Genomic DNA, 21,454 nt, shown 5'->3' with positions numbered 1-21,454 from the left:
AAGAGACAATCTCTAGAGATCAGCAGTAGAAGGTTAAAACATTTAACTGAACATCAGTGATTCAGAAGATTTATATACAGTCATGTTAGTTACATGGCTAACATCTCTCTAAAATGATAAATCCATATATTTTTTCCAAAATTCTGATTGGACAATGTGGAAATATTATTGCATGTGCATTTTGTCCATTTCTTGTCAGATCTTTTGTAAAATAAGTGCTTGGGCATGGGAAAAAAATAATAGAAAAAAAGTAGACATCAGATTTTTGGATTAGTAAGAAAAATGGTACTTGAACAATGTCAGAGAAACTGAAGATGAAGCTAAAGCTAAAACTCAGTCTAAAGTGCTTTTCCATGGGAAGATAGAAACTAACACATGCAGCTAATTAGATGAATATACTGACAGCACTAACTTGAATTTAGGAATTTTAATTACCAAAGTGTCTATATCTGATAATGATGTGCATTTCTGCAAGTTGGTCTGTAGTCATCAATTACCAGGTGCTTCTTAAGCCACTCAATGCCTGCAATCTTGGGAGACAAAGAGGGAGGATTCCAATCAATAAAGAATTAGAAAAAGAATAAGAGTAAATGATGTGTGTAGTATTAAATAACCATTCATAGTAAGTACGTGCACACAGGATGAATTCATATATGTGCTATATAAGTAGTGTATATAGCACAAAAGGTAGGTGTATATTGACCTGTCTGAACTGAAATCTTACCACATACTGCTCTGTGTGCTACTAAGTTAGAATATTAATATTGTAGCAGTCAGAGAGGAGGCCAAAGGCAATAAGTTCATTCAAGCAATGTGAAGCACCCAAGGATCACGATACCCCACACTCTTGGTGTATCATCCCCTCTGACACGGGGATGTGGGCTGCCAGAGCCAGGGACTGCAGGTGGCCTCAGCAGCCACATGCACTGCATATGGGCAGAAGGACCAGCTGAGCCTGGTGACACCACACAGGCTGGGGAGAAATCACTCTTCTGGACCTTAGCAAACAACATCACCCCCAGGCAGCTGCCAAAAGTAGGTCCTCTCAACAGGACTCATATTCTTGAGTATATGTCAAGTATATGGCCCTGTAAATACGAGCAACATGAGACCAGGAACTGTTTGATAGAGAGGAAATTTTCTGAAGAATATATGTTTCAGCTATGGCTGCAGGCACCAGTGGCTACCTAGTGACTGTTGAAATTTCAAGCGCACAAGAAAGTCTGAATGTTCCAAGAATCACATGCTGACACCAAACACTAAATTCCTTTGTTAACTTGGCTTTTTAAAGAAAAATATATCAAGAAGACACTAACAGGCCATATTTCATACTTAAAAGTGGATTTTATCAGGCCTACAAGGAATCTTGTTTTCTTCTACAGTATTAACCTCACGTTCTTACGCTTGACTTGTTCAAAGCTCTTATTGTTAATAATGAGGCATTTACAAATGATGCTACCTCATATTTAGGGACAGAATTTTGAATACTTCAGCAAAGAAAAATCCTAGGCTTTTCTCTCCATTGACATACAAAAATTTGCTCACAAATTCTGAACCAAATTTCAACTCCCCATGTCGTTTCACTGTCCTCTGTGCTCCCCTGGAGGAGACATGTCTGCCCCCATTGATTCTGCTCAGTAAATCTAGTCAGTCACAAGGAAATAGAAGTGGAGACTCCTTGGGAGCTGTAAGTGGACTGTGTATAATCTGGATATAAGTGGTCACTTCACAGTCAGTGCCTGTGCTGTAATTCCTGCACCATAACAGTGTCTTACTTTGGGACTTAGGACTGTCTTTTTCACTTGGTACCCTTTTCCACTTCATATTTTACACAATCTCTGCCATTCTTGAAGCTCTCCTAAACATTCTTGAAGCTCTCCTAAAGTGAAGAACCAAAGACACACTGTTCTTTCATGTTCTTTCCTCATGCCTTATCTGTGGGTCCACAACATTTTTCTTTCCTCTATGTTTTGAACTGAACTTTTTTTTTTTTTTTTTAACCTAACACACTTTAGTCCTTTATCTTCCATACTAATAGCTGAAATCTTCCTCCTCTGTGACTCTGTATGATTTCCCATTTTTCCTCTTAATCTATATAAAAAAAAAATGCTCAGACAGGACTTCATCCAGTCTTTCTGATCTATTTTGTCCTCTCTCAGCTGAGATTCACCTCATCTGTCTCTGGTATTTGTTGTAAGCTCATCACTGCATGACTCTGTGAGAAGGAGGTGTATTCAGATTGTAATTATTCCCACCCACTGGAGATGCTTACTTTACATAACAGTTAAAGGTTACAAAAATTGTTAGATTGGATCTAAGGGAAATGCATTCTCTTGTTATGTCTGCCAGCTGCCTCTTGTTCTACAACATGTTCATGGAATGTTTAGTCCTTACCTTCAATACTGTACAAAGTCTCTTTCCTAGTTAACCTTGTTCCAATTAAACGTAGTGCTGTCTCATTCTGGAGTAATTCAAGGCCAGGTTGGATGGAGATTTGAACAACTTAGTCTAGTGGAAGGTGTCCTTTCCTTTCCTGTGGCATAGGCACTGGAACTAAGGTTTCTTTCAACCCAAACTGTTCTGTGAGTCTCTTGATTTTTTTAAAAATTAGGACAAATATTTTTAATCCAGAAGGGACTTCCCAGTTTGCAACAGTGAATGCCTTGGCTCACAGAACCTTGCTCAGTGATTCCTTTCCTAAATCCAAATTTTCTGTTTGATTTTGAAGAAATATAGGTAATAAGTAATTTAAATGGGAAGTGCAGACAGAACCACAGACAAATAAACATTAGATTCTTTTCTGTATCCTACCAAACTGATATAGATATTTAATGATCTGCTTAAAGAAAGATGGCTAGTCTGGATTTCTATTTTTGATTTTTAAAATGAAAATCTGAACAAAAATCTGAGCATCTCATTGAACTTACGTGTTTATTTAAGGAGATTTTCTGAAAAGTAAGATGCTCTTATTTCTAGACACCCAGAAACCTAGAGAAAAAGCTATACTCATGAACAGAATCCTCCCTTAGAAGAATGTAAAACTTTTAGATGGTGATTCTAAATCAGCTAGGCCTGTCAAATATTCATTATCTACTTCACCCCTAATAACTAATGCTCTGAATAATGACTATATGAACTGAGTAAAGACAGAGTACTCAGTTCCCTACTGTACCTTTCCAAACTTTAATAATTATTGGCATCATGGGTGTAGTTTGACAGTGATTTATGTGGCTACCAACAAAATACATTTTGGGTCCTATGCAGTAAAAAATTAGCAGATAGTAGTTAGACATTAAATATTACTTAAGAAATAAATCCCCTCTCATATTTCCAAAATCAATCAGGGGTGACATTTTTATCTATATTAGAATTTACAGAAACATTCTTTCAATGAGAAAGTTAATCTGCAAATGATATAAAAGATGAACTCTAAAAAGTATGTGATGGCTGCATGACTGTTTCTATTGACTTTAAAAGATTTTGGAAAAAGGATCTTGTAGATGAATAAGTGCCTTTTGACTAGAAGGGTGTGTATGCACTGGTATATAGAGTAATTCCAGGCTAATACAAGACAAATATATAAAATTCATTCTCATAATTTAAAAATATATATTTTTGATCATAAAAGACCAACTGGAGAAGACAAATTCTTGCTTCTTTAGTTATTAATTTTTGCTTTCTTAGTGTTCTATTGAAGTATTTTATGTTTATGAATTTTCTGTTAATGTTTGTTCACATAATGGAATTATGTGTTTATTTAAATGACTTTAGCTCAAAGACGCAGACATATATAATATTAATATAACATTTATATGACATTTGGAAAATCACCTGCCATTGGCAGATGTTTAAATTAAGTATATTTGTAGCTATGTTTTTAAACTGAATTTATGCACCAATAACATGAATGCACATAACAGCTGTGTTTTTCTTAGATACTGATTTATATAATCTATATCTCTCAGGAATACTGTTTAAAAGAATTAATTGGATCAGAATTAAAGTTCCTTTTTTTTCATGATTCATATATTTTTGTCTGAAAAATATTTGTTCAGTAGATGAAAATTTAACAGACAACATTTCAGGACATTTTAAGAAATACTTGCAAAATTTACTTCAAAAGTTGACTGATGTCAAGGGTTGTCAGCCAAGCCTTACTTTGAACAATACAAAGACATAAAAATCTCAGCTTGACAGATGGTTGACAGGAAATGTTTACCATATTTTCCAAGGAAATTAAACAAGTATAAAATAAAGCATTGACCATTGCTTTAAAGGTAAAAGCTTCAGATTTCTGTCCCTGGAGTTAAAAAAACTTCTTTTGATATTAGCTTTAGGAAGATTTGCAGAATCTTTTGAAGTTCTATTAATCTACTGAACAGCCACAGTTTATACTCGTTAATAAACTTCTAAATAATGGTCATGTTCATAAAAAAGTCAAATCTGGTAAATGCCATATACCTAAATGTTGTAGAATAATATTACAAGATGACTGAAGTGGTATTCAAATAACTTACTTGGTGGTATAGGCAAGACAAGGCCAGTCCTCCCTGCTCGCTCTTGTATTTTGGCAGCATCTGTAACAGAGTGAACGTTACACAAAACATTCAAACAGGGCTTTCTTATTTAATGCTCATTTTTTAAAGGGCATGTTGCCACAGTGTTTATAGAAGACATTGGGGGGGAAAAAAGCTATTTTCATAAGGAACTTAGGGCTGAAAGAGACCAAAGAGAAAGATGTCATGATATCACAAGGAAAAGTGAATGAGGCAAAATTATTTTCTTTCTATTCAATTTTTACTCTGTTCTCCTATTCACTTAAATTTTGTGTTTTCAGCTGCCATTCCTCACTGAACACTGTTATTACTTATCTTTTTCTTGCTTGGCTGACCAAAAGTATCCTCCTTGCCACCAAAGCTGGAGGATGCTCGAGTAATACTCAAAGATTCTGAGCAGTCTGTGACTGCAGATGGATTTGTGGCCCTCTCAGGGAATAATCTGACAGCCTTGTGCTGGGCCAGCTGGTGAGCCTTCTCACAGCCCTGCAACTGGCAGTCCTACTTGCCCTGAATGAGAAAAGCTGTGTTTGTGTCTGCTGGCTACTGCTAGAGGAGATCTGCTCTAGTTTGGGTAATTTGCGTCTGGAGAGATTAGGATTGCTCCCACCAACCTTCAGAGTGTCTCAGCATGAATCTTTAAACTTTGACTTGAAGGTTGGTGGTGAATGGTTGCTGTTGTAGATTTGAAATATCTGCAAAAATTCATCTGCACACATCTTCAAGAAGAATGAAGGACTTTTCTCCCAGAAATGTGAAAATAAATATATTTTTCCCAGTTTTTTACCTGTTAATATAAATATTTTACTCCTGGTTGTTTTAGTTTATTGTACTAAGTGGAAGTTAATGCCTTATGTAGTTTAACTCCAATAAAAAATACATAGATACTCAAAAGAAAAGCAGGCTGAGTGATTCAGGTTGGTGAAAGGAAGTTACTGTGTCCTTCTCTGTTCTCCATTGTTGGAGTTATACTCAGGTGTTACTGCCTTCATGTCAAGGAGTTTATTAGAGTCCTAGAGCTTCTGCCATACAGTTGATAAGACATCTCCATAATAGCAAATGCACAAATGCATAAACTTCCCTTAAAAGTCTCTGCCTGTGCTGGAGAAGACAGCAATCCTCCTCAAGAGACCTTGAGAAAGATTTAGTAGAAGACAAGTGCCCTTTCTATTATGTTTCTGTATCAACGCACTTTACAAAGCCATTGAAGAAACAGCACCTGCATTCTGTCAGTTTTCAGTGGGAAATAGGTATCCTGTTACTGCTTTTGCTCCTAAAAACACTCAACAAACCTCATAAGTTCCTGGATTTATCATGTGTTTTCTTATTAACTTGAAAACAAGTTTAAATTATGGACCGTTCAAAAAATTAAGGCATTTTATACAGGATGTCAGGGAAAAATAAGTGTGTTTATTTTCAAAACTCTTTCATGATCTGTAACTTTTTCTCATTTCTGTTTTTACACTCCATGCCACAATTTCCTACTGTTAAACTTCTTAGGAGAACAACCTTGTTCCAGCATTGGTTATTTTGTTTGACATGAACATTCCTCTTCACTTCTAGCATTCAACAGAGACCCTGATGTAAACGGCCTCGGAAACACAGCTCTCCTTTACCTGCTCTCTCATATTGAATTTATAAAGCAGCAGATGGCCAGGGACAACGTGCAGTTTGTCAGGTTTGAATCAATAGACCTCCATGGTGTGTCAAGATCAAAGAATGTTCCTTCTCGATTTTTTCAAGTAAGTTTTATGGTTTCTAGTTGTACATTTTTGTGTTTTCATGCCTCCATCCTTAAATTATATTTTTTTTCAAACTGCAGGCAGCAACTCCAACTTAGAACAAATTATCTGTTCCCTCCCCTTGCTCATGTTCCCAAAGAATCTAGACTACTTTCCTCATTGCAATCATTTATTCCTTTTTTCCTTCCAATTAGATAAGGCTAATAATTTCAGCTCTTTGAAGTTCTAATAATCTTTTCCCTCAGAAATATCTTTTCATATTTAACATATTATAAATATTTTAGTTTTCTGAACATCTCTAAATTGCAAAATAGAAAGGAGTAAACCCTGAAAGAAATAAAATGAAAATAAAATCATTTTAGTTATGAGAAATTTCATATTTATCATTAAGATATGAAAATATCATGGAGTTGCACAAGGACTTAACAGCAATATTTGCCATAGTAATGATTCAGGAAATAAAAATCAAGTTGGGAAGCAGGATAAATTAGGTAGCAGTGTTCAAGGAGGGAGAGGTACTGCTATGGGGTAGTCACTTTTGACACCTTTTTCAGTGCCAAATGGACAGCTTAGACATCTTGGAGCAGAGTTCACCAGAGTGTGCAGTTTTGATTATGGGTATCACATCATTGATACTGTTGACCACCACGTGCTTAAAAGAAGATTTCATTCATTCATTCATTCATTCATTCATTCATTCATTCATATTAAGAGAAGCCACCACATGCAGTTTCCATCTGGATATGCAAAACTGGCTATTTTCAGCCCTGAGCTTGCCCCTTTCTGGGCTTGTTCTGTCTCCTCTGCTCACACAAATGGAAATTTTTTTCCCTTGGAAGAGTAAAGGTAAGATGTAAATATGAGCCAAATTCCACTTGATAGAACTTGGCCTAATTGCAACTTTCATCAGAAAAATGTTTGATCATAAGGTTGTAAAGGTGGTTAATTGAAGGTAGATGATCCCTCCTTGGGGTCTTACCCACATTTCATTTTCATCAGTTGAAGATTTCTGTTCAAATGGAGAAGAAAGTATAATTATGAGATTTTCTTACCTGGAAGTGCTTCCCTGCATTTTACCCCAAACTTTTTGAGTCTAGAAAGTGAGACTTTTCTATTAAATGTTGCATCTGTAAAACAGTATTTAAAGAGAAGTAACAGTCTGAATTGAACTGATATGAGTCTTGTGTGGTCACTTGGGTCTATGTAAATAAAATGGTCAGAGGGTATAAATAGACCACCTATAGATTAAAGTCTGATTTTCAAAGTGTGCATTTAACTGGTGATACCCATAATTACATAAACACCATGCAATATAATTGTTGAACAATTTTTTTGTCCATCATGGAAATTTAAAAAAATGATCATTGGTGTCGTAGTTTCCATACCAGTCTTGCAGAACACTGTTCTGCCCTATAAAGACACAGTAATTGGCTCTTACCCTTCACATCAGGGATCAGTGCATTTTAGTGTTCTTTTATGAAAATATCATTGTTCTACCTGAGAATCTGAATTTTACAACTTTCATATACATAAAAATACCATTGAGCTCTTTTCTGGTTCGGTAATATGTCATTCTGCTCTGTGTTTAGGAGAAAGCAATTCATGGAATTGCCATGCCCAGAAGTTACCTTGAACTGACTCTGAATCCTAAAGATAATGAATTAGATTACATAAATGCAACCAATTTCAATTGTGACATAATTCTGAACCCTGATTTATCAACGTTTCGAATACTGCCCTGGACTGAGCAGACTGCAAGAGTGATATGTGATTCCTTCACCGTGCTGGGCGCCCCACTAATGACCTCCCCAAGGCACATTGCCAAGAAACAGCTGAGCCAGCTTCAGGACAATGGCTTTTCTTTGCACTCTGCATTCACTTATGAATTTTGTATTTATGGCATTACTGAGGTTGTAAATTCAAAGACAATATCCTTTCCTGCAGCCACAATACTAAATAACCATGACCAGACTTTCATTCAGGAGCTCATTGAAGGAATGTATTATGCTGGTGCCAACATTGAAAGCTTTTCTTCTTCCAGTGGGCCTGGGCAGATGGAGATCACTTTTCATCCAGGGTTTGGCCTAGATGCAGCTGACAGTGCCTTCACATTTAGAACAGGCCTTAAAGAGGTGGCTAAGAAGTACAACTACGTGGCTAGCTTTTTCTCAGAATCAGGATTCTACAATTCAGGGGCTCTATCACACAGCCTGTGGGATCTCAATGGCCAGAAGAATTTGTTTTCTGCCGGCTATGGAGTTGAGGAGCTCTCAGAGCTTGGAAAAAATTGGTTGTCAGGTCTCTTGGCACACACAGCAGCTATTAGCTGCTTGATGGCTCCTACCACCAGTTGCCGCAAGTCTTATTCCAAATACAGCAAAGAATCGAAGGAGGCTGTAAATGCAAGATGGGCATATAATGATAACAGCTGTGCCTTTAATGTCAAATGTCATGGTGGAAAAGGCACTTACATAGAGAATAAATTAAGTTCTGCTGCAGCAAACCCATACCTGGTCCTTGCTGCTACCATTGCTGCAGGTCTGGATGGAGTAAAGAGAGGACTCAGCTATGATGATATGCTTGAAGAAGAAAATCACACCGGTGATCTGAAACATTCGTCGATCCCTCTGAAACTAGAGGATGCTCTGGTTGCACTTGAGGAAGATTCATGCATTAAGGAAGCATTAGGCGAAACTTTTATCCGATACTTTGTTGCTATGAAACATTATGAGTTGGAAACCGAAGAAATGGATAGTGAAAGGAATAAATGCCTGGGATATTTTATTTAGAAGGAGCACTCTTCTATAGTGGTGCTGTGTAAATGCATACAGTGAATGGCTAAGAGTTTTGAAATTAGTACATATATTTAAAAATGTTTTAATGCTTTGGGATTTTCCCCCCTCCTTTGTATAGTAAATTGTAATTACATTTAATTGTCCATGTACATTCATGGCAGCACAAAGCTGATATATTCATGCAATAACATTAACAGGCTTTAAAAAACAGGTGGGGTTTTTTTTGGGCAGATCTGCTGGTGAAAAGAAGAAAAGAGAAGGTGAAATGGAGAAGAGCAACTACACAACTGTAACTGGAGTGTTTAAGCTGCAGAAAAGTGGGAGTGATGGGGACAGTGATGAGGGGTGGGGTTCAGAACTGGGGAAGGCAGGGAATTTTGTGTTCAGCTTGGTTATGAGATTTGTTCCAGACTATTCAGTAACTGATGGGTTGCTAAACCAAAAGAATATGAGTTTGATTTAAAACATAAGCTAGAACAATGAACATTGTAGAGAGAGGGGCAAAGGACTGAGGCTGTAGAACTTGAGAGGCAGGAATCTTAATGGACATAAAAAAGACAGGATGCATTATATAATAATCTATATATCATGAATTCTGATACTGAATAGAGTTTTCAAGAATTATAGTTAATAAAGATACTAAAAAAAACACAAATGGTGACTTGAAGAGGGAATAATTCATAGAAAAGCAGCAGTGCCAGGCCACTGTGCAGTAAAAAATGATCCGGTTTTAGACCTGTTTTGATGGTTAATGGGTTAATTCAGATTTAAATGGAAAATGAGGAAAAAAAGGGAAAAAGGCCAGAGAATTTAGAGCTTAAACTGTGCTTTATTTGGAAACTTGATTTTATCAAGTATGAAGAAGATAACTGAGAGGAGAGGAGCAGAAAGAGTAGGTTGAAACCATAATGAAAGAGGTTGAAATAGAAAGACAAAAACACCAATCCCAAAATTAGAAATGGCAGCTGGTATAAAGAAAAATAACTTTTTAGGAATAGCAGGAGGTGGGGTTTAGATTTGTTCTTTATTCTTGTTGCTCCTGTCATCCTTTATTATTAAAGATAATTTGTTTCATACACCACCTCCACATTAACAGAGATTTTTGGTGTTCTTTATCTTGTCACAATATTTTGATCTGTGTGTAGGAATTTGTGAATGGAAGAGTTTGGTCATCAGTGGAGTAAAAACAAGATTCAGTCAATGCCTCTGTCAGCTTGCAGAATTAGGAAGGTGTGAACCGCAATCTGCTGCTGGCCTATTGGTGTATCTTCCATTCTTTCCCTACAAAGCATTGTACTTGAAACGTAGCACCTGGTATGCTGAAGCTTTTTGTGTGATTCCAAAGAACTCATTTTATACTTGGGTAGGAAGAGGAAATAAAAAAATTAAAGAAACATGTTGAATTCCCTTGTTTCAGTCTATGATTTGATTCTCTCTCTTATTCACATGGTACATTTTTGAATGCCCAGTTTTGGGGGTATATAGGGGACTATTTTTCTTTGCTACAGGCTAATTTGAATTGGCCAGGTCTAGCTTTGCATTTAAGCAGAACTTCCCATTCTGAGAAATGTTCTTGTCTTTTGCTGCCCAAGCACTTCTTCAGAGGCTCTGGAAATTTATCTTCTCTCTATCTGGTTACTTACCATTTTCACAAGCTGTTGGCAGAAGACACACGTAAAAATTATTCCCTTGCTCCAAGAACTTACTTACCATACTTAATATTTAGTCCCAGCAGTCACACAGATTAATAGCTATTCATTGGTGTGGGTTTATAAGACATCTTTTCACTTGTCTTGGGTTTATAATTATCTGACACTGCATACATTTGCTTTTAAAAAGATAATATATAATGAACTTCTATAACTGTATTTAATAAACATGACATTTATTATATATACTACAATTTATTGTCCATATCTTTTCTTATCACAACATTGACAAAACAACATCATACCTAAACCTCTTGCTGTATATGTATAAATTGACAGAAAGTTATAATTTATAAATAAGATATAATATAAATAAAAAACCTCCGGTGTCTAGAACTGATGTTCTACAAGTTATGAACAGTTATAGCAAGAGAAGGTAAACCAATAAAATAAATCTACAGGTATTTTCTAAGTAGTCCTCAATGACTCATACTCTGAAAAGACACTGACCATATGATTAAATGGAAACATGAAATGTTTCCAAAATTAATGTTTTTTGGTTTTTTTTTTTTTTTACTAGAATGTTCACAGATGGAGCCTGAAGCTAGTGGGTCCCAAATTTTGGTCATATTTCAACACCTTTTCCTAAATATATTCTATATGATAAAAATAAAGTAACTCCAGTTCTGTGGGAAAGCATAAAAACATTCATTTCAACAAGAGCATTTATTAATTTTAAAGTTGCATGTATCCTCAGCTAAGTTTTCTTGCACACTCCTTAGAAAGACAACAAGAAAAAGTTAATTACTTCACTCTGCTCATCTGAAATTAGTTATTATTGTTATTATAGACTGTTGTATTGTTAACATTTCATCTTCAAGTGTTGCCTGAAGATACTCTTCACTCATACAAGTCTGAGGTCAATATCTAGAGCGTTGTAAGCTAGATAATATAAATATGTGCAGTGTTAAAAATAAGGCATCTGTAATTTTGCATACGCTCCTGGTGATTTCTCAGGGTCATAAAAATCATAGAACAATAGAATGGTTTGAGTTAAAAGGAATCTTAATAGTCATCTGGTTCCAAACCCTTTGCCATGGGCAGGGACACTTTCCACTACAACAGGTTTTCTTGGATTCCAAATCAACCTAGACTTGAACTCTTCCAGGGTGGGACCTCCAGGAAAAAAATATGCACTTGAATAAGAGCAAATACAGGATACTACACTGAGACAGGGATGTGAAGATCCTCAGTTTGTTCAGAGAGGAGTCTGGGTTGTGTTCATTTCACAGCTCAGCAATTATATAGAAGAGGCAGATCAGGAAATATTAACAAAAACAAAAACCTGGCCATTTTTGTCAATTAAATTCTTCTCAGGATTTGATAATAAGGTGACACGCTTCAAAAAATGCAGATTTATTGGAGAAAATCCTGGGCACCAAAGTGAGTTTGACATCTAAGTAGGGCCTGTTTACTAAGAATAACTGAATTGCTGTGTATGCTGATGGTTTTTAGGCATGTAAGAGATGTAGCTAAGGAGCAGAATATTATATTTTCTTTCTATCTGTTGCAGTTAGAACATAGCAGTAGGCTTTTTTCAAGGAAGGTTTGGATTACACAGTCTGGAATATGTCAGAGTGTTAAAGAGAATGAAACTGGAACCAGGTAGATGTCCATGGAAAGTGCCAGTGTTTTGATAAGGGACTCCAAAGTGTAATTTATGATGTACTAAGATCATGATGCATGGTACCTTTATAATGTTTAAAGGTATAATAGAATGGCTCATTTTCTTTGTTTGCTGTGCCTCATGTTGCTGTCTGATCATTGAACAGACTGCTAGGCCATCTATTTTAGTACATAAAAAATTAGCCAGATCACTTTATTTTTAGTGGGAGAAATCTATCCATGATGAGTGTATGCAGAAGAAAACATACCAGAAGATACAGACTAGCAAAGCAGTCAGAAAAACTGGTGTACAGCTACAGTTAGACATATCATGTAATGGAACACTAGGGACACAGTGAAAATGTAGTGAAGCACTATAATATCATTGCTCAGGTAAATTTTATGTTGAATGTATGCAATGAGAAATGAAGGCACCTCATACCCATCATGACTTAGTCTGTTTTGTGATGTAGGATCAGAAAAACAATACAAAATCTCCACACCCCTTCATATAGCAGATTATTTTCAATTTGGAAATGCCATGCTTCTAACCAGGATTCATTTTTCATGAGATATGAAAAGATTTGGAATTTGTTAGCTAACATATCTCCAGCATGCCAAAATGATGATGCCTTGTATGTAAGTAAATATTCAAATTTTATTCTTTCAGGCTCCAGCCAGAGGGCAGCAGTGCACTGTGCAGTGTTCCTCTGGGATCTCAAGCTATCCTGCTGTGCTGAAAAACACATTAAAATACACCGATGTATTTTCTATATGTACCTACAGTTTTCTTTAAAAGCTAGTGTGGAACCTGAAAGCTAAAGCATATCTTTTTCATTGGTTAACTAAGCTTAATTATCTGTTGAATATGCATGGCCTTTTCAAGAAAGGACCACAGATCCAAAATGTAGTTTTCATTCTTGGTAACAGAATTTAAATCTTAGTCTGGTCAAAGACTTGTATCTATATTCATGTGTGTGTGTGTATTCATGTGTGTATCATCTTTAGGTGTACCATCTTTAATAACATTGCAACAAAAGTGCAAGTCATTTAATGGCAGTATTCCATTTTTGTAATTTAATGTAAGCCATTACTGAAATTTCTTTCATGTTTCCATCTTAATGAAATACTTTGAGAGGTCTGCTTGCTTACAGGGACTTCCATTTTGCCTATACTATTGTGTCCTTTTTCCCATCTGCTGGAGGAAAAATCATAAATGCATAGTGAATGAACACAACCTAGATATACCTATTCCAACCACCTCTCTATTTCTGAGCAGAAACATAACTTCACCCAGAATTTGAATTATTGAAATTCAGATACATATCCTAGATATCTGTCAGCATGTGGACAGCCATTTTTTTTGGTGGTTCTGACTACATATATCTTTATGGCTTTGCTCTGCCAATCTGCTACCAAAACCCGCATTTTTCAATATTGAAATTCTTCACAAAGTTGCAGTATTCAAGTCTTAGCAATCCTTTTCCTCCAACTCTTTCTTTGCAACACCTTCATGATTTTTTTTGTTTAGTTTGGTTCTTTTTAACTAAAGAGCTCAATTATGTTCAAAATTCTTCAAACGTGAAATAAAAATTGATCTTGCAAGGTTCTTGCAGAGCATTAATTGAGCTGCTCTGAAGTTCTGCTGTTGTAACACATTTGAATACACCATCTGTGGAAAACATGCCAATGCCAGTCCCAGGGCATGGCAGTAAAGGAAGTAAATAGAGAAACTATTTGCAAGAAAATTCACTAAATGTGTTAGTCTTGAGCAATTGGAGAAAGATGTGAAGAAGGGAACTGAGCATGTGAGAGTGCTTTGTGCAAGCTCTAATCCATCACCTGAGAAAGAAAGACAAGCTCCTGGATGAAGAATGACTGGTTGAAGGGGAGAAATCACTTGGATGAGTTTGCAACTACAGAGCAATCTTTTTTTATTGAAGGTATACAATAATGATTGTTCCATTTAATCTGTAATTTCAGAGTGCTTTTTGATTTTTTTGTTGACACTAAGGTCTCATCATAACAACATCCACAAATAGAGCCTTCTACCATCTCACACTGACTATGATGTTCCATCCTGGTAATGTTATGTCCTTAGTTTCTTGCTCTTTTTTGTTTTTGTTGTTTTGTTTTGGGTTTCTTGTTTTGCTGTCACCACTTACAGAATTGCAGCTGATACTGACACTGTGTTGTGCCTCTTCCATGTACACTCTACATGGGCTTTCTGTAGAATATTAAATTGAATTCAAAGCTATTGGGTTCAACTCACCCCAGAGAAGTATAGGCACTTTATTGGCACACTTCAGTTAGGATCTTAGCTCCCATGCACCTCTGGCTGCTTATTGAAACAGATAAAAATTACCAAAGGGCAAAAAACCACAAACCAGCATCCTTTTCTATACTGTATTAAGTCTCAGAGTTAGGGCTGAGGACAAGGTTACTGAAAACTGCTTTCTTAGACATTGTACAAAAGTGTACTGTGTCTGGTTGGAATGGAGAAGATTTCCTTCAAAGGAGCCCATGTGGTGCTGTGTTTTGGATTTGTAGAAGAGTGTTGGTAATACATCAGTGTGTTAGCTACTGCTGAGCAGGCTTTACACAGCATGAAGGTTTTCTCTTTCTCACTCTACATTTCCAGCAAGTGGGCTGGGGTAGACAATAAACTGGAAGGGGACAGAGCTGCAACAGCTGGCCTAAACTGACCAAAGTGATATCATATACAATATAATATGCTCCACAATAAATCCAGAAGCCTTTTCAAAGAAGCCATGGCTTGGAGACTAGCTGGACACTGATCTGCTTGTGGGAGGTGGTGAGTGATTGTCTTTACATCTCTTTATTGCTGAACACTTAGGGCAGTGCTCTTAAGGATATACAAATAGATGTACATATACATATGCATACAGAACTATTTAGACTCTAATTTTGGTGTGTTGAGGATTGAAAGGGGAAAGGGAGCATTCATGCAGATGTACTGGCATCAATAAAACCAGAAGAATGAGAAAGAAAAGCTGATGCTGATTGTGGATAAGCAAAAGAAAACAGAGATCATAAGGCTGCTTCAGGCAAAAGGCTTAATTTTTCATCCAATAAATACTTGGCATATGACCCATCAACAGAGAAGTGGTTGTGAAGGACATCTCTAGAGGCAGTTCCCAAGTGGAAGTTGTTTTGGAGATAGCTAACAAAGCTGCTTTGTAATCTGCTAATGTATCATGGTTAGTGTGTTGATGGGGCTTCCCCACTCAGAGCATGTTTTTGACTTTGAAGTACACATGACTGAGAGTGTCAAATAATGTCATTGCACTGAGACATCAAATGTTACTTAAAGACGCCACATAGAGAACAGGGGTTACTCAATTAGTTGTTGTTTTCTCTGGAGTTGCCGTAAATTTAAGTGATGAATTAATCTGACATTTTAAGGAAGGTCTGGTTCCAAGCACTCTAAGCTCTGGAAGAGTCACTGCATGCTATAGGACTGATGTGTGATTTCTCCTAACTCATCAAAGAGCCAAAAAGGACTGGTACTACAATGGCACCCAGCAGATAGCAGCTTTCCATCTGCTCAGCTGCTGCTGCAGCTCAGTACTGCTTGATCTGAGAAGCCTGAAGATCCTTGCTGTGTCCCATGAGTGTTACAGTTGAAATGCTCCTGTCATCCCCTTGCCTCAGTGCTTGACTCCAGACATGACAATATAACCTATCATTTGGATCAGGGTTCAGCCTAACTTTCAGTGTCCACTGATCTATCTATTGTTTATTGCTTTCTTCTGAGGGAATAAAATGGATCAATATATTTCTTAAATCTAGAAACTGTACAGGTCATTTCTGGGAGACCATGGTAAGAATTTTGGATGCCAGCAACATCTCTGTGCTGTCATTTTGCTTGTTTTACCATTAAAACCAAATGCTCAGTGCAGATTTCAGAAAGAGCTGTGTGGGATGACAAAGGAAATGCCAGTGTCATCTGGTATAATTTTCATTAATTCTTGAGATACCACAGATTACCAGTGGATTGCTTTTGTGGATCTGGGTTACTTGCTCAGATGAAAATACATGGTAGAAAAGTCTGCACTAGCCACCTTGCAATTTTGATGAACAGAAATGGATGTTACTGCCACCTGTTATTCTGATAGCAGGGAGAGAGATATTTCCATTTTACCTGTCAGAACCAACCATGCAGCTCCTACTGCTCATATGAGATCACTCTCCATTTATGTATTGCATTATGCACCTTCACAAATGACAGCTTGCAAAACAAAATCTGTTTTGTCTTGTTGGAACCAGATGATTAATCACACAGTATCTTCCTTGTATTTTGCCTGCAATTTGTAACCACAAATCTTGGAAAAAGACAGGGGCCTATCATTGTTCTCTGATAGGAGAGGATGTGTCCCTCTGAGTGCACTGTGTGACCTGGGAAGCTGTTGCTTCATAAAGTCCATGACCTCATGGAAATGACACTGAAAGAGGTATTGAAATACGGGCTTTGTCAAAGCTGATCCCAAAGACAAATTCTTCTAACATTTTCTGTCTTTCCTCAGAGTGGCACTTCCTGCTGATCAAAGACTAGACACAAAATTTGAGCACCAGCATCTGTGTGTTATGTCACAAAAGCTCTTCTGTATGCACAGAAACACAGAGAGGGAATCCAAATAATACCTTGCACTGGGACCTCCTAGGACTATCCAGGATTTATCAACTCACCATGAGCTGTTCTCCACAGCTCTAGAGGAGCAGAGAGCCCCGTGGCATTTGGGAACACAAATTAAGGACTCAGAGGAAGGGCCAGTCCTCCTGGGCCCCTCTCAGGACTGTTCCAGGAGTCTGTGTGAGGTGTATATGTGTGTTCTTTGAGTGTGTGCCTAACGGGTGTGTCTGCTCAGCCTCTCTTGGGCCACTGGATCCAGCACAGGACAGCTTCCCCACACATCATACACATAATTTGTTTTAAAAGTAGGACTGGACAGATTCTTCTTACTGAGCCATAGATAGGATAAGCACTTCAGAACAAAATAAATGGAAGAAAAGTCTATATAGTTTGCTTCAGTTTTGTAACATATTATTTAAAGGGATAGGAATATGCAGATAATCAAATTTGAATTTGACCAGGAAACTCCAAACATCACACATCCAAGTTGGTGGTCAAATATTGGCACCATCTTAATTTTGTCTCATCCAGTAGATGATTATCCTGGCAGTTTTGTGCAAACTGCCACCATGTCAATCCAGCAAATTTCAGAATATAGCACACACTTCCTGAAGCAATGAAATGTTTCCCAAAAGATCCACTGAAATTTGTTTCCAAGATGAAAGATCTAATGGAAATACTGTTGGGTAACTTGCTGTTTTTATGGATCAGATTTCAGTGTCCAAGGGAGCAGACTCAGGTATTTGATGGCATTCACACTTGTATCCAGATTAGTTTTCTGGTGGATACAAGTATACTGCCAAGACTTGTAATCATGGAAGAGGCTTTTATTTTAAAGATTCTTTACTAATAGAAGAAAAATTAGTCCCAGGTTTAACTCTGCAATGTTTCTTGTTCACTTGCAAAACTTAAAGTACTGCTGAACCATATTTTTTAGTAAAAATTATTCAAGTGAGATTGTTTAGACCAAAACCATAAAAGCATTTTTTCCTACAACAGTATTACAAGTGGAGATGGGAACATGAAGAAATGGATAATTAAACAGAATAGTACTAAGCCTAAAAAAATAATAAAATGGAAATTCCACCTCCTAAGATAGGAAATAACTTCAAGAATATTTTTATTCTCATTAATTTCCTTCTGTTTTGCTGTATCCTGGTCTTGGAAAGATGAAAAATAAAAGGTGTTTTCTTCTGTCTGGATAGCTGTGTCTTAAACATACTTTTTTTCTCCCATGCAAGAATAGAACTTTTTAATATTTATATATTCTCTAATACCAATCAAAATCAGTGCTATTAATTATGACAATTATAACTAATTATTCTGTTACAGATTATGTAAAATTAAAAGGTTTTTAAATATCCTCTTTTCATCACTCTTGTGTGTCATTTCTGCTGTTAAGAGCTGTTCTGACAACTAAGTGTATAATAACTGACATTTTTTATCTTCGTGCAGGATTTTTGCTGAGTTACTGCATAGACATTCCTCTACAGCATGCAGACAGAGATATCTTTTAGTTCTGACTGGCACAAATATTGTTTTGTTTTAAGAAATCCACATTTTTTTTACCTCTCATAGTGTAGACATCATCTATTTGTATTTAATTCTAAAATCAGTTTGAACTGACACTATGATTAAGAAAAAAAAAGTAATATTCTTACAGAAAACAAATCTCACCTCCAGTGGGATACATGTAATCTTATTTATATTAGTGCAATGAGCCCAGATAATCACAACATCTTTTAACCTGTTCAAAATCATCTGTTGCCTTGTAAAATTTTACATTTTTAAATACAGAAGTGGAAAAATCCCACCCACTCTGCTTTTTTAAAGTTGATACATTGTTTGATGAGTAAATAATAATGAAAGGAATTATTAGCTTTAAGAAGACTTATTCTAGCTCATCTTGAATTTTAAAGATGATTCCTGAAATAATAAGGTACAGTTTCAGCTCTTTGCATATCAGACCTCATACTGTATAATGCAGGGCCAATATTTCTTCAAAGCTTTTTCTTTCAAAATCCTCCCTTGAATGACTTAATTTTGCATAACACTACCCCAAGAACTGGGAAGATTCCTTAGTATGTGGAATCTTGCCCCTTGTTTTACTTACCCTCATTTTAAATCAGTTCAAATCCACCAGCATGAGTAGAGCTTCTCTGTACTTGCACCATAGCAATGACGGAATTTAACTCAACGCTTCAGCCCTGAATTTGATTATGATGTGTGGCATACTTAGTTGTTTTCTCCTACACAGCAACCTGAAGCTATACAGAGTAATCTCGTGCAAGTGATGGCACTCAGGAAGGACTGGCTTTGGCATATGCACTCATCTTTTGTGCTCTTGCACCCTTGAGGGGAAGCCCAGGGTCTTCAAAACCAGCACTGAACAAATGCCATCTGTAGTCTAAGAAAGTGTTACTGACACACTGGTCTTGTCAGAGATGTGATGAAGAGTGATTTTTGTGCTTGCTAGCAGAGTAGATTACATTTTTCCCATTAAGAGGTAAGTGATTATAAGTCACGACTCATTTATATGTTTGTGCTTACAAGAATTAACTGGACAAGAGTCTTTGTTCCCCAATCATCCAGAATGGGAGAAGAGTATAACATGTTTTGGATCTTTACTGTCAGTGGATGCTCAGGTTTCCATCCCTTCACACCAGCTGAGGTGAAGCAGGATGGCAGGAAGCCAGTGTGCATCACTGTAATGGTAATGGTTTAGAGCTGAAGATGGGTCAAAATGCGTTAGACATAAAGAAGTTTTTTACAATGAGGCTGGTGCAACATTGGAACAGGTTTGCAAGAGAAGTTGTAGGTGTCCCATCCCTAGAAAAATTCAAAGTCATGTTGGACAGGGCTCTGAGCAACCTGATCTAGTTGAAGATGTCCCTGTTCATTGAGGGGGTTTGGACTAGATGACCTTTAGAGGTCTGTTCCCACCCAAACCAATCTATAATCAGTATTGTCCCAGTAAAGGACAACACAGGGTGTGGTTCCTGGTACCCAGAAGATCTCTTGCAATCAGCAGTTTAGACATGCCCTGAAGACACATCTGTGCCTGAGGCACACTGGCAGCTGTTCCTTCAGTAGCAAAACCATCTGTCTTGGAGAGAGGGTGGAATCGAGTATGCTAGTTCTTCCTTATACATTACAACTCAGAAGTGTGCCAATAAAATATGTGAACTTCCACATGTATACTGAGCCTTAAAAAGAGAGTTTATTTCCTTTTTATCCCCTTTCTCACTGCTGAGTTATTCCTGTTCAATGCAAGGGATTCAGTCCCTACCATGCGCTGATTCCCTTCATTTAGCATATTTTAGAGAGGGACTTCTTGCCTGGTCTCCCTTTGGCAGGCTGCTTTTGCTGATTTGTTGTTACTGCCCTCTTGGGATGGCCCAGGCTCCAGTCATGAATTCTATCTTCCCCAGCTGTGCTCTGACTAGGTGAAAGAGGAAGGGCTTATATCTTCAGCTATGCCCTAGATATATTGCCTCTGTCTAAATTGTACATATTGCCTCGCTGGCTGCAGCACTCCTGAGCGCGTAACTGATTTCCCCTGTTTGCCTGGGCACTTTGTACTGCTCTGCATGACTCATTACTTGTGTTGTGGGACTGCCTGCAGCAGGAGTCTACAAATCAGGAATTACAACTGGAAGCAGAGTGATAGTAAGAGATATAAGGGAGTGTTGTAGGAAATGCAGTTATTTTTTACTGTATTTGCAGTTGTGTGTCTGCAGGCAAGCAAGAAGAGAGTTTGCAATCACAAACAATTTGGGAATGAAGCCCATGGTCTTTAGTAATGACTGAATCCTAATAGGCAAGGTGCAATAGAGATAGCACTGGGAGGCAGGAATATATGGCTTACAATCTATGTAGCTATTTATACAATTTAAAAAGGTGGGGGTGAAATTATATCCCTTCAGCAATATAATGAATAGTCATATAAAAGTCCAAGAAATAAATGTTGAAAATGCTTCATCTGAAGACCAGAAGCATTTCAACTCCCTGGGAGTTTTCTGGTGAGTATTTTCAAAATGTGCAAATAAAATGAGTCTATATGGGCCTATCGTAGCTTGAACACCCATTTGGGAGGCTGATACATTGCAAACTGTTACAAAGCTGTGTTTCAGTATATCAGAGAAACGCCTAATATGTATCTAAATGTTGTTCTCGGCTACTTCATGCTGTCAACAAAAGGACTCAGGATTTGCAGAGGCTTTTACATTTCATTTTTTCCCCCTAATCATAAAGAAATAATCTGACTGGTTCATTCCTCTTTTTCAAAGGGTTGTCATGATGTAGTTACAATTCAATTAAGTGTCATTCTATGTAGAATAAATTACTGTTATATACCTATATTTAGACATTTCAGTTTTTTGCAAAACCTCAC

The 21,454-nt window shown here is 37.1% G+C and overlaps 1 protein-coding gene and 1 long non-coding RNA gene across 8 annotated transcripts in view; one reads left to right on the top strand and one right to left on the bottom strand.

Moving 5' to 3' along the window:
• LGSN (lengsin, lens protein with glutamine synthetase domain) overlaps window positions 1-10,504 on the top strand; it is a 92,781-nt gene extending 82,277 nt beyond the window's left edge. For all 7 annotated transcript variants that reach the window (XM_086876183.1, XM_086876186.1, XM_023922428.2 and 4 more), the window contains 2 exons: window positions 6,120-6,298; window positions 7,888-10,504. In XM_086876183.1, coding sequence (XP_086732309.1) covers window positions 6,120-6,298; window positions 7,888-9,087 — 1,379 coding nt within the window. In that variant the 3' untranslated portion in view covers window positions 9,088-10,504. The remainder of the gene's footprint in view (window positions 1-6,119; window positions 6,299-7,887) is intronic.
• Window positions 413-19,231, bottom strand: LOC111925839 (uncharacterized). Its single transcript, XR_015282897.1, has 3 exons — window positions 19,175-19,231; window positions 4,518-4,577; window positions 413-530 (listed from the first exon to the last, which is right to left on the bottom strand). It is a non-coding gene; the product is annotated as an uncharacterized LOC111925839 (long non-coding RNA).
• Between the last annotated feature and the right edge of the window lie 2,223 nt (window positions 19,232-21,454).

This window comes from Cyanistes caeruleus, chromosome 2, assembly GCF_971803275.1.
Source record: "Cyanistes caeruleus chromosome 2, bCyaCae1.hap1.1, whole genome shotgun sequence".
NCBI classification, from domain to species: domain Eukaryota; kingdom Metazoa; phylum Chordata; class Aves; order Passeriformes; family Paridae; genus Cyanistes; species Cyanistes caeruleus.
This window is presented reverse-complemented; position numbering and strand designations above follow the sequence as displayed.